The sequence below is a fragment of the Panonychus citri genome, unplaced genomic scaffold (assembly GCF_014898815.1).
Source record: "Panonychus citri isolate SS breed McGregor unplaced genomic scaffold, ASM1489881v1 Contig00138, whole genome shotgun sequence".
In the NCBI taxonomy this organism is placed as follows: Eukaryota; Metazoa; Arthropoda; class Arachnida; order Trombidiformes; family Tetranychidae; genus Panonychus; species Panonychus citri.
The window spans coordinates 2754781-2770473 of NW_026515543.1; the positions used below are offsets into that span (position 1 = coordinate 2754781).

A 15693-nucleotide genomic window follows, 5' to 3' on the forward strand; every position below is an offset into this window, starting at 1 on the left:
TTGCACCTAACTGTTAATTGGTTGATAATTAAAACTCATTTGATGATTAAATCAATTAAATCCATTAGTATCATTAACTAATTGCCTTAATAATCACCAATTGATTAAGCATAATTTTCCAACGATCTCTGATCACAATAATTGAAAAGTTAATTGTTATTATATTCAACTATTAACAACTATCAATAAATATTTAAATTGTCAATTTTATTTACAATTAATGATTAATTATACAGTCTTGATTTAGTTTAGTTTCTTAATCAACCATTTATAATCAAGATTAAATATGATTATTCAAATTGATTATTTCTAATTGTTAACCAATCCTATTTTTTTTGTTTCGTTGACTGAACCTTGATTAAAATCAGTAATCATGATAATCTGTAATCAATAAATTGATTGTAATAATTTAAATTGTCATCTTTAGGTTGGTTGATTTCTCTGATGATGATTAGTTGATTACAATTGATAATAAGTTGATGTAATTAAAAAAAAAGAGTTACAATCAAAAAGTATTAATAATTTTCAATTGTTGAGATTATTGATTATCCATGTTGTTGGCTTAATTAAATTGATACAATTTGATGACAATCAGTCAATTCTTGAGATCGTAAAGTGGATTAATTAAGTATCATCAGCATTAATTAAGTATTTTTGTTTTAGTTCAATTGATTACAATCAACTAATTGTTTCCAATTTGTTTTTTTTTTGCTTCTTTCACATTATCCAAGCCACTGGACATTAAAGTTGTTGATTTGTGAATACAATAGATAATCAAAGGTAATTAAGTTAATTGTTGACGATATTAGAAGTTAATTAGAGTCAATACTTTGTGATCTATCGCAATTGTAGGTCAAAATTGGACGATATTGGTTCACGTCGTCCCGCCATCGACCTTGATGAAGGTCTTATATTCCGCTGGATTAAACAATTAAGAGTAATAACAATTAATCATCTACTATGATTTGGTTAAATTGTGTTCATGGGGAAACAATTAACCAGCAATTAACTTACCATGTACATTGAATCGGTTAATTCAATCCTATTCTTAAGGTAACCATTTTCAAAGACTGTTGATTTTGATCTGAACGAGAGAAATAAACAAAAAGTTGATAATCAAATTTATTACTAATCAATTTGTGAATTCTCACTAATTAAGTTGATTGGTTATGAGAATTAATCAATTTACACTCAATTACAATTCATAAGTGATGGTCGCTGATTGGTGGTTGACTGACCTTCGAGCAATCGTAACAGTGGTCACAATATAAATGATCAATATCGACGATAAACTGACCGCAACTACGATTGTCATGGTTCGCCAAAAAGAAGCGATTTTGTTAATTGTTTCACATTTATCACCAGTATACCAAGAATCACATCTATTACAATTAAGAGAAAAGATTAAACAATTAGTATTTCCCTCGATTGTGATATTAAATTGTCTCTAAATTTCTTACCTGCAAATTGCTGTATGATTGTTGATTAATTGGCATTCACCATGTTGACAATCTTGATATTCACACAATTCTGTCAATAGAAAGTAATGATTATGTGAAATTGTTGACGACAATTAAAGTTAATTGTTAACTAATTACCTATACACTGGATTCCATCGTTAATCCAACCATCTTCACATTCACATCTATAAGATCCTCGGGTATTGATACAGCGCGAATGACCTGGACAAAGAGTTTGACCAAGACTACACTCGTCGATATCGATACAATATTGTTTTGTTAATTGTGAGTTCGTCATGTCCAATTTAATTACCGCTTGTGGTTCGTAACCTGGATTACATGAGCAGCGAAATTTGGTCTCGTCAATATCGGGAATACAAGTTGTATCCATTGGACAATAGTCGATGTTTTTTTCAGAACATGGGATTAGATCAGATTCTATTATGGTTCCTTTTTGGATTAGTGTTTGTGAAGGGATTAAACAGTAATCATGTCGAGGATCATCCAGGTCGAAAACATCGTCACAAAGCATTCGTAGCAAGGACGATTGACCAATTCGCTTACTTTTCATTTGAAGAGAAACGGTTATATTGTAAAAAGAATTGCGTTTATATAAATTCTTAATTGTGGTGGCATTAAATGCTTCGATTGGTTTTAAACCTTTCGAAGGAAGGTTCGAATTTGCTTCATACTCGATTAATGTAACCGAATCAACATATTGATCGGCAAACTTTTTAATATTTGGACCTAAAATCGCGTCAACATAACGATCGATAATCCGATCAAGTTGAGTTTCCATGATAACATTGAACCATTGGTAAAGGACACCTCGAGTGTAGAGCCGACAATCGTGCAAAAATTTAATACCAATGTTTGAACAAAACGATTCCCAAAGATCATCGATCGTGGCACCAGCATGACTTATCTTGGTATCGATCAGTTTAACAGTAAAAGTGGCCTTGATTGAATTATGAGCCAGATAACAGTAGCCATTTGTCATAACGAAACCTGGTCTACATTTACAGGCCGCTATTTGGGTATCCGATTCAATGTCCTCGCTAATCCGACAAACGGCATTCATTGCAGCGCATTCGTGTATCTTACTAGCACACTGGTCCACACAAACACCATCCTCGAAAGCTTTACCCGGTGGACAGAGACAACGATAGGTGAACGTTACCCCGTCCGATCGAGGTTCACAAAGGGCATTTCGTCCGGTACAATCAAAGTGACCTCGATTATGAGGGAAGCAAATCTTTTCCAATTCACAAAGACCCATTTTATTGGTCACCGTTGGTGGAGTGCAAATACATTGGATCTCGTTGTTGATTAAATTACATCGATCATTGCCACAGGCATCGCGAATATAATCCTTCCAGCCTTCGTTTCCTTGGTCAGCTAATCTACAAATATCAGTACACTTTGAGGTGACCTCATCTCGATCCCAGCCAAGTGGACAGATACAAGTTGACGGCTCATTTGGACCATCCTGTTTACATATTGACCCTTCCGGACAATCAATCGTACAATTGAAATTGGACTTACAAGATTTACCATCGTCCATTAAAGTGTAACCAGAATAACAAGTACACTTTGGTTCATCATTAATCATCTCACAATCGTGTGAACATTTTAATTTTTGACTATCCCAAACTAAGCATTTACTTTTTGGTTTACAGGTTGTACCATCCTCGTCCAATTCTTGACCCTCATCACAATAACAATACCATTGAACACCAATTGATGAGCACTTTGCGTTTCCACACTTCTTGTAACAAGCATCAATCTTAACACACTGACCATCAAACATAATATAGCCCAGAGCCCGATTGCATATTTGACAAGGTTTATCGGATGACCATGATTCCTCATCACAGGCATAACCAGTTGGACAAAGATCGGAAATGCCGACACACTTGGACACAGGTTCGCAATGGCCAATCTTAAAGGCCGATGAACTATTACGATAAACAGTTAACCTTTTATTGTTCCTTGAATCGGTTGTAACGAAATTTGATGAACTGATTAATGTCCAAAATCTCATTTTATCACAATCGCAAACCAATGAAACTGGACTGTAAGTTATCGGGTTACACTTTCCTTCTGAAAGTTCACAAAATTGATTTCCCGTTAGTCCAGAATCTGGGTCAATTGTTTCACAGAAATTGACTGATGCACAATGAGAACCCGTCCAACCCGAATCACATGAACATTGGTACTGATCTGGTTCCAAATTGATACATTTGCCATGACCCATACAGACCAGTTCACTTTCCCGACAGCCATCACCAACATCGACATCGGATAGAATCAATTTTGATTGTTTTGTGGTGTTGTAATTAATTGTGATCATGATGAAACAAAGTGTTGATTTGGCTATTTTATTGGTGATAATTGAACTACTCGCATCCAATTTGATTCCTAATCGTTGATTTAATTTGTTAACCATTGAATCGGCTGTAAGCATAAATAAATTATATTCGTAAACGGGTCTACCGTTGGACTCGTGGAGGGAAAGTTTCGCTGAAAAATGGCCAAAAAGCTCATCCGATTTAAGTGTCCCACGAAATTTAAGTCCAGCACTGTATTTAAACCAACGGGAAAATATGTAACCAGTTCCCGATGAGGCCGAAGGTAACGCTAATTCAATAGCAAAAGGTTGACCTGGATCGCTACCCGGGTCGGTTTTCAAACCCTTCGGTAGGACATACCATTCACTTGATGCCTCAGGGCGACTAAAATGATGAAGATAATTGTTAATTGTTCGGAGATGAGATTCACTTTCAAAATTAGATGCCAATGATACTGCAATTAAATCCTTTGATCCAGTTAAATGTGAGGTCAGTTTGATAATCGATTGACCATTAGGGTAATATTTTCCTTCTGAGTAAATTGACTTGGACAAAAAGTAATATTTTCCCATTTATAATTAACTTGACCCTCGATATTTGGTCTAATTTTGGTACTGTGCAAGTTAATTATTGTCTGACCAATCTCAATGGACAAATAACTTTTACCTGTAATCCAATAGCCAATATTGATACAGGTCATTTGATCATCTTGAGATTCAGTTAAAGTGATGGTCAGTGTTTTCCAATTTTCATTTGTATACCAGAAATCTTGATAATCTGCTGTACGAGAAGGCAGATTATCGGGTGACCAGTAGCCACCCTGGACTGAGAAAGAGGCTGGACAATTGTTTTTATTACAAGTAACATCGACACACCTTGCAGTTGACTGACCATCAAAATCACCTGAACAAGTTTCATTTGAAAGTAAAGGTTCAGCAGCTACAAAATTGAGGAGAAACATTTTGTTTAGTGGTCATCTGATCTCCATTGGATTCCAGTGGTCAACTTACTTTTCATGAAACAATAATATTTCATGTGTAGATCTTTAATTGCAATTAAATATTGATCGTCCAGCGTAATCTTTGACTGGTAATCCTCATTATCGGACACTTCAATGTCCACCTTTTTATCACATTTAAAGTTGAACTCGGACTTTGCCGATGCTGTGTAAACGAAATAGTTCCAGGTCGATGGGTCGAAATCATCGAAACGAATGAACTTCGTCGCTGGCATCGCTCTATTACACGGCATTACCGCCAATCGAAATAGTTCAGTTCCCTCTTTAATCACCGGGAATTTGGTTCGATTCCAATTAGCCCAAAATCTTAGACTAATTTCGATCGCGCAAGTTTCACAATTGGCCTTTGGTGGGTTCGTATAAACGATATTCATTCGAACTCCAGGTCCGTTACAAACAGATAATCGTCGTTTGTCGGAGGCCGATTTTCACCGATCATCTTGTGCCAATCAACCGTTGAGATTTTCATGTTATCTGTTCAATTGTTACAACAAAAGCATATGGAACAATCAGTTAATCGTTAACAATCAACAATGTCTTCATTCAATTAGTCAATTGTTTCTTTCTGATATGATCACAATCAAATTAAATGTCAAACAGTTAAAAGTTAATCTTTCCCAATTGATTATATTTCTCTTTGTTTCTTTTAATTGCTAAACAAATTAAAATCTTTGAACATCATTAATTAAACAATCGATCTTTTCAATTACAATTAAACTTCAATTGTCTACAAAAAATTAATGATTGATAAAAATGTCAACATAATAATAGCAATTAAAAATCATTAATCATGTAATGATTATATGTTTCTGTCTTTCTTGTTAATTGTAACAATTTAAACTCACTAATCAGTCAATTAACTTACCAGAATCATTTTCATCAATTGTTGCTGTTGAAATGAAATTAAAATGAATAGAAATTAAAAAAACAATTCTAATCAAATGGATTAAAAAAACACTATTTATAGCAATTAAGTGCATAATTGATTGTTACTGGTATTAATTAGATAATAAAGTTAAATCAGTTGATGGTAAATCATTGAAACAATTAAAAACTTTTAAATGAATTACAGATGATTAAGAAAACACAAGAAAAAATAAAATCCAAGCCGAATTATAATAATAATTTAGTGACAATTTAGTGACAATTTAGATGGAAACAATTAGTTGATATCAAATGTGATTGCAACAATTAGAAGACAATTAGTTAATTTAATAGTAGTTGATATTGAAATAATTAACAAAGTACGATTAATTTGATTCACCAACAATAAGCTCATGATAATTTAAATCCTATTGACAGAAGCAAAAAATATAAAGATGATCAATCCAATTGGGTGAAGAAAAAAGGTAATTAATTAACTAATGATTAGCACTAATTATTTACTGTTCAAGGAAACATGTTGTTATTAATTAATCCATTTCATATAATCATTAGATGAACAATCTAGTGAGAGAGTCATTTAATCAATCACAATCAAGGAGAGTTGAAATATACATTGAGGGAGTGAGATTAAATTTTTTGTCTCTCAAGTATCAGTATTAGTTAATCAGTTAATTGTTGTTAATTGTGGATAGAGAAGAGAGAGAGAGAGAGAGAGAGAGAGAGAGAGAGATGATATTAATAATTGATTAGGTTAATCATGATAGTGAAAAAATTAATTGTTAGTGATTAAGATACTAATCTGGTTTAGGTTTGTTTCGTTTTCATTAAATTGATCATTGTAACAATTTAATCCTAATTCCTAATCACATTCCAGGATTGATCAACTTTCAACATTGGTGTTATTTAATTGTTAATTACTTTTGTTTTTCATTTTCATTTAATTGTGATAATAATTTGATTGTTTGATCTTCATTTGGTAAACTTTTTGTTTTCAGATTCAAAATGAAGTCGTAAACTTGACAATTAACTGATTGTGGATGATATGATCAACACATTAAACTAATTGTATTAATATGTACACCCTAATGATTTATTGATTGTAAATATTTGATGAAAATCATTATATCAAGAGACTCGATTGTTACAATAACGATTGATTAAATGAGTGTTTCTCACTTTAATTGTTTACATTTTCTCGAGTTGATTGTTACAAAACAATTAAGGTGTTAAGATGATTATTAATAATTGGGTTCCAACAATTATAATTATTTTGGAACAATTTTCTGATTAGTTAGAATAACTTTTCCACTGGTAAAACCTTTGGTTGATTTGGTAAACGCTTCTTGATAGTTTTCCATCGGCACTGCAACGACTTTGGGCGCTTTTAATTGGCCTGATTTGAACATGGAGACAAGTTCAGCGGACATCCTTTGGTACTCTTCGGGATTTCCCCTGTAAACTTTAGCTAACCAGAAACCTTTGAATTTAAGCTGTTTGAAGATCGTTGGTCCAGCAGGAACGGCGACCGGTTCTTTGGTCATTGTACCATAAATGACCATTGTCGCTTCATCGGCTAAGTGCTTGATACAATTGGCCGCATTTTCACCGCCAATACATTCAAAAGCAAGAACTGGTTTAGGTGTTCCCGAAGACCAAATTGATTCCATGAAAGATTCATCGGCAATATCTTGTTCGGTAACAACATGATCAGCACCGAGATCGGTCATAGATTTGACCAGGTCATTCATTTGATCGGGATCACTTCGAGCTCGAACAACATTAATTGTCTTGAAGCCCCAAGCCTTACACATTTGGATCACCAATAAACCAACAGCTGAATTACCACCATTTTGTAAAACACAATCACCTGAACAATTAAAGGAGAAACACAATTAAAACCCCATGATAATTAATCAACTGTAATCACAAAATCCAAGGATCTAAGGGAAGGTCTCAAACTTTACCTGGTTTAAGATCAACAAAATCCTTCAACAAACGATAAGCTGTTGGTGGATTAACCATCAATTGACAGGCGATTTCTAGATCCAGTTCTTTGTCGATTTTAATCAGATCGGTTTCCGGTGCGATCGCAAGGCTCCTCCAAGTACCGAAAAGCCCTTTACCCGGCATAACATGATCACCGACCGACAATTTAACCGCACCAGGACCAACCTTAATTACATGACCAACACCCTCATTACCTGGGGTGAAAGGTAAACTAACAGCGGTTGGATACCAGCCTTCAACCATACCAACATCGGAAGGGTTAATTGTCGAGGCCAAAAATTGGATTAAAACTTGATTATCCTCAAGTTGACAATCTAAATTAACATCGTTGGTTGTATTCACCTTTTTAAGTGAAGTCTCCCAAGGACCTTTATTTTCAACAATTAAAGCAAAAGACATTTTATTTTCTTAATCACTTTATATTCACAATTTGGTTAAACTGAACACTTTCACTAATTGTGATCGATTCCCATTCATTTAAAATGTTATTTATACGAAAATTATTCACTATTAGTTTATCTAAATTGTACTTGACTATCACACCCATCAATGAATCTCTCTCACTTTCTCACTCTCCCTCTTCCCTCACTCAATTAGAAAACCTTGAATTTAATGTAATTAGATTAGTGAATTAATCAAGGACTCGAAAAGTTCAAGAGTACTCAGGCCCAGGTTCAATTGATATAATTGTTGATGTTTACACATATTTTTGATAGTTAATTTGTGACCTTTAAAGATGAATGATTAGTTTAAATCAGGGACATTTAGAATTAGGCTTTGATTATCAATCAATTAAGGTAAAAATTGATCGCTAATTGAATATCAACAATAATGTACAAGTAAAGTTGACCGGTGAAAATGAAAGAAACAGGAAACAATTTAGAAATTGTAAATTTCTCTAATGACACAATTAAGTTAAACATTGGAAAAGACAATTAAAAATCCAATGTGATGGGATTGTTTTTTTGCTGTTAAACAATATTGTTGAACAATTAAACCATTTAATTGATTTGTATTCTTCTCGGTGAGAAAGATATTTACACTTCTGTTGTTTATATATTATATATATAACTTTTTATGTTCACTATTTAACTATTAACCGAATTGTTTGTTTAATTGTATTAAGATCGATACCAAGCTTGAGCTGATGCTTGTCGTTTAATCCTCTTCTGTAATTGAAGTAGCCCATATAATAAAGCTTCAGCTGTTGGTGGACAACCGGGAACGTAAATATCAACCGGTACAATCCTATCACATCCTCTTACAACAGAGTAAGAATAATGATAATAACCACCACCATTGGCACAACTGCCCATTGAAAGTACCCATTTAGGATCGGCCATTTGATCATAAACCCGACGAAAAGCTGGAGCCATTTTATTGGTTAATGTACCAGCGACAATGATTACATCAGCTTGTCGAGGACTTGCTCTGAATAACATTCCAAATCTTTCTAAATCGTAACGAGGTGCAGCAATGTGCATCATCTCAACAGCACAACAAGCTAAACCAAAGGTTAAAGGCCAAAGTGACCCACGTCTAGCCCAATTAGTAAGATCGTCAATTCGAGCCATGGCAAATTCACCAAGTGAATGTGTTCCTTCAAAAGGAGTAACGTTTAGAGTTTTACCCTCCGCGGGTACACTTGATTTCTCAGAAGAAGCCACCTCATTTTGTCGAGCCGGTTCAGCGAAACACCGAGAAGTCGTAGAAATTCCAGCAATTCCTTGATCGTAAACAATAACAGCCAATTTAGGTGCCTTCATTAGTGCAAATCTACCAGCAGCTAAACCAAAATAAAGAGAAGAAAAAAAAATAAAGGTTATCCATCTTATCATCTATTATAACATCTAAAATCGTCTTACCTATTGTGTTCATGATTGAGAATTTGATGGTAGCCAACAAACAGAGATAATTAAAAATTTAATCACAATTAAAATAAATTCAATCACAATTTAGATGAACAATTAAATGTAAACAAAACGTTTCAGATTTTCTGGTTTTCTATTCAATGTCCTCTAACATTTTCCTCCGATAGATGGAGCCAAATTGTTTACATTTTTTTTTCTTTCGGAAGAAAATTTTTTTTCATTTTTAAATAAGAATTAAATTATTTTAATTGTTAATTGTTAACCATTAATTTAGAAAAATAATAGATGATATGCTAATGTGAATGAAGTTTTCTCGGCGATTAACTGTTTGTAGACAGTTGACTATTCTTGGATATTCTAGTTTTCCAAGGAATCTGTCATCATCTTCATCATCTTCTTCATCTGGATCATCATCAAAATTAAAAAGAAACAATTATTATGATGTTCTTGGAGTTAATAAGACTAGTTCACGGAAGGATATTCGAAGAGCTTTTATTGAGAAGAGTAAAGAATATCACCCTGATTCCATATCAAGAAGTGACCTTTCCAGTGAACAATTAAAGAGTAAATTTCAAGAGATTAATGAAGCTTATCAGACACTTAATGATCCAATGGAACGTCAAGTTTATGATGAAAGCATAAGATACCCAAGAGCAGGGTAAGTATTGAGATAAAGATGAATATCTGACCTTTAACTGACCTGCCAGAGAATAGAATTACTCATAATTAACATGTTATCTTGATATTTATTCACAGATACTCAGGTAACAGTAATTGGAGACAAGGAGGTTATGGAAATTATAGTGACTATCAACAATATCGAGCCCACCAAGAGTTTATGAGACAACAAGGACATTATTGGGCTAATTATAATCGGCAATCGTTCAATCAGAGTGAAGATATTTCATGGAAAAGCTTTTTTCGATACAAAATGGGACAACCCATCACTGTGGCCCATTTCCTGCTCTTTATCTTCGTCGTTGGTGTTACAATTGAAATTTTCCATACCGTTTATATCTTCAGATATTTCGCTGCTGTCAAAAGAGAAAGAGCCATGTTTGGACCTGATTGGTTTGAGAATAATAAGAAATTCAGTGAAATCGATGATGATGATGATGACGAAGTTGTTGATAGGTTAGTGTATATGGAAAAAGATAAACACAATTCGTCAATGAGAACACAACCAACAGCTGATTAAGAAATTGATTTGATAATCTCATCTGATTCTCATCGATTTTGTAAAAATTTCTTCTTCTCTTACTTGTTTCTTTGCCTCATCTGTGATCAAACATTTTATCTGTAAATCAATCGATCGCCAATTCAAATCAGTAGATTTAATTTGTCAAAACAAGAAAACGATCATCAAAATGATATGGAAATTATTTCTCTATGGATCTAATAACTTGACTCACTTCAACCTCTAGACAAATTCATCATCGACAATTTAACAACAATTACGATATAATGTACAAAGAAATTTAATCGAGGTAAACAAAAACTTACCATAGTTGTATTTAAATCTAATGTATAGTTAATCATATTAATTTTAACATTGTTTGATTGTCGATTCCTAATCAAGTCTACCTTGTAATGCCTTAAACGATTCTAATAGTTATACAACAACAACAAAGAGAGAAAACAATTAAAAACAATATTTTACAATTAAGATAATCATTTGTTCAAATTAATGGTAAAAATTAACTAACCAAAAGTAATTATCTTTTAATTGTGTCGATAGTTACACGAATTAAAATCTCGAAAATCAATTTAAAAGAAAAAGAAAATTAAAACTTCATAGATTAACAAGTAATCACGATAAAAAGAATTAAATTGCAATAATTAAAAAGATGATTTAATTTATCTAATTATCGATTGGAATATAAATTTATATTCCAATCTAAATTGTTTGGAGAATTAATTGAATTAAAAGAAAATCATATTTCCCTCGTTCCAAGATTAGAAAAAGAGGAAAGAGAAAAGAGAGAAAAAGAAAAAGAAAAAAAATCAACAGAATTGAAAGTTGTTCTAATTCTTAATCCGGTTTACATGATCGTGACGTGGGGTTTTAATTTATATTCATTAAGATTGTTTATTAGTTTAACACTTTAATTGCTGGTACAATCATCTTTTAATCTGGAGACAATTAACATTACAATTAAATCTTACCAACAACAAGGAGAAACCAAATTGCCAACAAGAGTTAGTGATTTCTACAGGCTTTCGTTATTGTTTTCCTTTTGTTGGAGAACATTGTGTTTAATTAGGAATTAACATTGATTAGAATTGTAATTTTAGTGATTAATTACGAGTCTCATGTAATCCAATCACCACTTATGTTAATCTTTCTATTCCATCTTATTTTCTTTGTTTGAATTTCTCTTTCTGTCCATTCTTACAACTCTAATGTTTACCGTTTAGTGTTTGGTATCAAGTGAACTTGTTTTCTCTCTCTCTCTGTTTTTCATTCTATCATTTAGTTGATTGTTATTCTATATTAGATTTGATTTTTTTCTCTCTTTCTCTAATCAACAATGTCTGATGAACCTGCTACATTACCCTTTTCTCCGGACCTTCATGTTGAACCTGGTAAGTTTATTTTCTAAATCAGAGGAACAATTATTTTCTCAATTTCCTTTGTGTCTCTAAATCTTTTCACCATCAACACTATAATTTGATTGTTTTCTCCCTTTGTCTTTTTCCATTCATCAATATAACCGAAACATACTGTTTGTCATGATATCTAATCTATTTTAATATTATTCTTTTTCTCCCTTAATTCAGAGCAATCATCAGATCATGACGATAGAGGAAAATCAAAAGGCCCAAAGAAAAATGGTGACGCTGAGAATGAAAGTATTGGAACCGATTCTTCCGAAAATGAATATGATTTTACCACCGCTTATTTAGCCCCTCCAACTGTTCCTAAGGAACTAAAATTACCTGAAACTGTTACAGTTCTTGAAGGACCTCATGGAAGTAAAGTTTACCTCATTGGAACCGCTCATTTCAGTGAAAAGAGTTGGCAAGACGTTGAACAGGTTAGACAATCTATTACACTGATTCACTTTCATCAAATTGATTCTATTACGCATATTGATGATATTGTTTTCTATTCAATTTCCTCATCAGGTTATTCGTCAAGTTAAACCTAATGTTGTCGTATTGGAATTGTGTAAAAGTCGATTATTTATATTGGAACATGATGAGAAGACTATGCTTGAAGAAGCTAAAAACATGGGATTAGCCAAGATACGAAAAAGTATTTCAGAAGTAAGAAAACAATTGACTACGATTGAGAACCAACTAATATCGGCTTCTAATCATGATTACATTTTGGTTGTGTCTTACTAATTTACTGATTCTCTTCCTTTCTGTTCATTTAGTTCGGATTCGTCCAAGGTATTATTTCAGCTCTTTTACTCAGTCTATCGGCTAAATTGGCTGAAGAACATGGTCTTTTCCCAGGAGGAGAATTCAGAGTTGCTTTTCGTGAGGTGAGTTGACTGGAGATTTTATTATTTCTCTCGATAATTTAAAAATATCAATGTTTAATTTGGTCTTTTCTTCTCTCTCTCTCTCTCTCTCTCTCTTTCTCTTTGTTTGTATTATTTTTTAGGCTCGACAACTTCCTGGTTGTGTAGTACATTTAGGTGATCGACCAGTTTACATAACATTAACTCGGGGCATATCATCACTTAATTTGTGGCAGAAAATTAAGTTAACATATTCTATCCTATTTGATAATCCATCATTAACCAAAGAGGAGATCGAAAAATGCAAAGAAAAAGATATTTTAGATAAAATGTTACACGATATGGCCGAAGAATACCCGACATTGAGTGAAGTTTTCGTCAGTGAACGTAACACCTATTTAACGTATTCCCTTCAATTAGCAGCCTCACCAATTCCTTGTAGTCAAACGAAAAAATTAAAACCATCGATAGTTGTTGGAGTTGTCGGTATTGGACATGTACCAGGAATCGTCGAGTGCTGGGGAAAAGTTACCGATTCAGATATTCCACCTTTATTATCGTAAGAGAGATTTTCCAATGGATTCTATCAACAATTGATTAATTCGCTCTTCTGCTTTTTGCTTTTCCAACAGAATTCCTGAAAAATCATTAACCTCAAAAATCGTTGCCAAGACCGTCAAGATTTCCGTTTACAGTGCCATAGTTTGGGCTGGATATCGTTACCTTGCACCAAAATCTTTCTCTAATTTCATCTATTCCATACCGGATCGAATACAGAATATTTTCATCAATCCTTAATTACGATTATCGATAATGTTTGGTCTATATTACATCGAAGATGATTAGTCAAATCAATCGCAATTAGCACCAACAATCTAACTTCGTCCGTAAAGAAATGCTGATGAGCTTCTTTCTCTCCCTCTCTCACACACATACACAAACATTGGAACCAAATCAATAGATTCACCAATTCTAGAATTTTTTTAAACACAAAACTGATTGTTTGTCAAATGATTTACTGATATGATAAAACTGTAAGATGACAAAATCAACCTAATGGAAACAAAAACCTTTACATATAAACAATTACAAAAGTAAATGAATTTATATCAATGGCTGTGCATTTATGAGATTAATTGTTGTACAATATTGTAAAAAAATGAATGAAATCCAAATCAGAATAGTGGCAATTGGGAAAAATCTCATTTTCTCTTTTCCTCTCTTTTTTTGCGTCGTTAAGTTAATCATATTTTCCTTCTTTGGGGTAAACAACAGAAAAAAAGACAGAGAAAAGTGAGAGAGAAAATTAGAACTATTGAGACAAGTTCTCTCAAAGAGCGGTTCGTGAATGTTGAGAACATAATTTCCAAGACCAATGTACCGAAGCTTCTTAAGTTCATCAAGACTTTAAAAGCGATTCCAAGGGTCAGAGTGGTTTGGTACGGTGACAATTAATTGAGTTCTGGATTGTCAGAATTGTCTCAATCACAAGAATCCCGAATTCTTTCAATGTTGTTATGATATTTTCTTCAATTACACTCAGAGTGATCATGATTTGAGGGACTCGTCCGGTTTTCTCTTCTCTCGGCCGATTGAACGATGTCTTCGTCGGTATCGATGTATTTGGTCGTTGGCGGAGGCTTCAAAACTAAAGTTGCTGTGGACAAGATTCGTCAACATTTACTCTCACTCTCTATCTTTTCCCCTGGATGGGTCTTGGAGATACTTGGACCAGAAAAGTTCACTCAGAACCAAAAGAAATTTTGGGAAAAATGATCGTTGAATATCAGACATTCACCCAAAGATATTCCCTTTTACACCAACTTTTGCCAAGGTTTTGATCTGAGTAGATAAGAAATGGTGAGATAATTAGTAACTCGATTTGGTTGACAATTTATCGCTAATTGAACCAACCACACGAAATGTTGATGGTGAAATATTCCTCGAAGATATTTATGAAGAGGGACAATCGATTCGCTTACTCAATTGGAACGAGCCCTTAATTAAATGTTATTCAAGTTTGCGAACTGGATTAGAAGTACAATTGATTTTCAAAATTAACTTCCAATTCCATTTTCGTAGATTATCTTATTTGGAACCACCAATCACTTTCGATAACTCAAGTTGAAATTCTGAGCGATTCCATGTGAGTCCAAACAGAAAAGCGGTTCTTACATCAATTAGTATCGAGAAAATTGATCTAACTACGGAATCGAGTTTCAATAAATATTCACCAATTCTATCAATCAATTGTTTGCAACAAACGACTAACTGTTTGATTTGTCAATTGATTTACTGATATGATAAAACTTTAAGATGACAAAATCAACATAATGGAAACAAAAAACCTTTACATATAAACAATTACAAAAGTAAATGAATTTATATCAATGGCTGTGCATTTATGAGATTAATTGTTGTACAATATTGTAAAAAAAATGAATGAAATCCAAATCAGAATACTGGCAATTAAGAAAAGTGACCAATCATAATTTAAGATGAGAAATTGTGAGTAAGTAAAAAACTCAAAGAAATTGAATGAATAGATGAGAAAAAAACGCTTATCCATTTGATTGGAAAACAGTTACAATTGATTGTCGAAGAGTAAATTGTCAACAAATAGAAAAC

General features: G+C 33.1%; 5 protein-coding genes, 1 long non-coding RNA gene and 1 pseudogene across 8 annotated transcripts; 4 read left to right on the top strand and 3 right to left on the bottom strand.

Moving 5' to 3' along the window:
* Positions 1 to 523: 523 nt before the first annotated feature.
* Positions 524 to 1089, top strand: LOC128393879 (uncharacterized). Its single transcript, XR_008326282.1, has 3 exons — positions 524 to 648; positions 732 to 780; positions 853 to 1089. It is a non-coding gene; the product is annotated as an uncharacterized LOC128393879 (long non-coding RNA).
* On the bottom strand, positions 779 to 6373 carry LOC128393878 (fibrillin-1-like). 3 transcript variants are annotated; one of them, XM_053354114.1, is made up of 7 exons: positions 5695 to 6372; positions 4822 to 5303; positions 1599 to 4750; positions 1461 to 1530; positions 1200 to 1382; positions 1015 to 1084; positions 779 to 918 (listed from the first exon to the last, which is right to left on the bottom strand). In XM_053354114.1, the coding sequence occupies exons 3-7, from the start codon at positions 4381 to 4383 to the stop codon at positions 838 to 840; spliced, it is 3189 nt and encodes a 1062-aa protein (XP_053210089.1). In that variant the 5' UTR covers positions 4384 to 4750; positions 4822 to 5303; positions 5695 to 6372; the 3' UTR covers positions 779 to 837. The 3 variants fall into 3 exon arrangements, 2 of the variants coding, with proteins under 2 accessions (XP_053210089.1, XP_053210090.1); XM_053354115.1 differs by having other exon boundaries at positions 1239 to 1382; positions 5695 to 6371; XR_008326281.1 differs by having other exon boundaries at positions 855 to 918; positions 1190 to 1382; positions 5695 to 6373.
* A 494-nt stretch (positions 6374 to 6867) lies between these two features.
* Positions 6868 to 8295, bottom strand: LOC128393880 (enoyl-[acyl-carrier-protein] reductase, mitochondrial-like). Its single transcript, XM_053354116.1, has 2 exons — positions 7679 to 8295; positions 6868 to 7581 (listed from the first exon to the last, which is right to left on the bottom strand). The coding sequence occupies exons 1-2, from the start codon at positions 8118 to 8120 to the stop codon at positions 6980 to 6982; spliced, it is 1044 nt and encodes a 347-aa protein (XP_053210091.1). The 5' UTR covers positions 8121 to 8295; the 3' UTR covers positions 6868 to 6979.
* Positions 8296 to 8599: 304 nt separating this feature from the next.
* LOC128393882 (NADH-quinone oxidoreductase subunit B-like) lies at positions 8600 to 9747 on the bottom strand. Its single transcript, XM_053354118.1, has 2 exons — positions 9587 to 9747; positions 8600 to 9507 (listed from the first exon to the last, which is right to left on the bottom strand). The coding sequence occupies exons 1-2, from the start codon at positions 9597 to 9599 to the stop codon at positions 8843 to 8845; spliced, it is 678 nt and encodes a 225-aa protein (XP_053210093.1). The 5' UTR covers positions 9600 to 9747; the 3' UTR covers positions 8600 to 8842.
* Positions 9748 to 9789: 42 nt separating this feature from the next.
* LOC128393881 (chaperone protein DnaJ-like) lies at positions 9790 to 11263 on the top strand. Its single transcript, XM_053354117.1, has 2 exons — positions 9790 to 10250; positions 10349 to 11263. Exons 1-2 carry the CDS (start codon positions 9895 to 9897, stop codon positions 10788 to 10790), a joined length of 798 nt encoding a protein of 265 aa, XP_053210092.1. The 5' UTR covers positions 9790 to 9894; the 3' UTR covers positions 10791 to 11263.
* Positions 11264 to 11598: 335 nt separating this feature from the next.
* LOC128392965 (traB domain-containing protein-like) lies at positions 11599 to 14178 on the top strand. The gene is made up of 6 exons (XM_053353059.1): positions 11599 to 12178; positions 12374 to 12630; positions 12722 to 12862; positions 12976 to 13086; positions 13209 to 13624; positions 13698 to 14178. The coding sequence occupies exons 1-6, from the start codon at positions 12124 to 12126 to the stop codon at positions 13861 to 13863; spliced, it is 1146 nt and encodes a 381-aa protein (XP_053209034.1). The 5' UTR covers positions 11599 to 12123; the 3' UTR covers positions 13864 to 14178.
* A 13-nt stretch (positions 14179 to 14191) lies between these two features.
* Positions 14192 to 15534, top strand: LOC128393611 (cytosolic endo-beta-N-acetylglucosaminidase-like; annotated as a pseudogene).
* Positions 15535 to 15693: the final 159 nt, after the last annotated feature.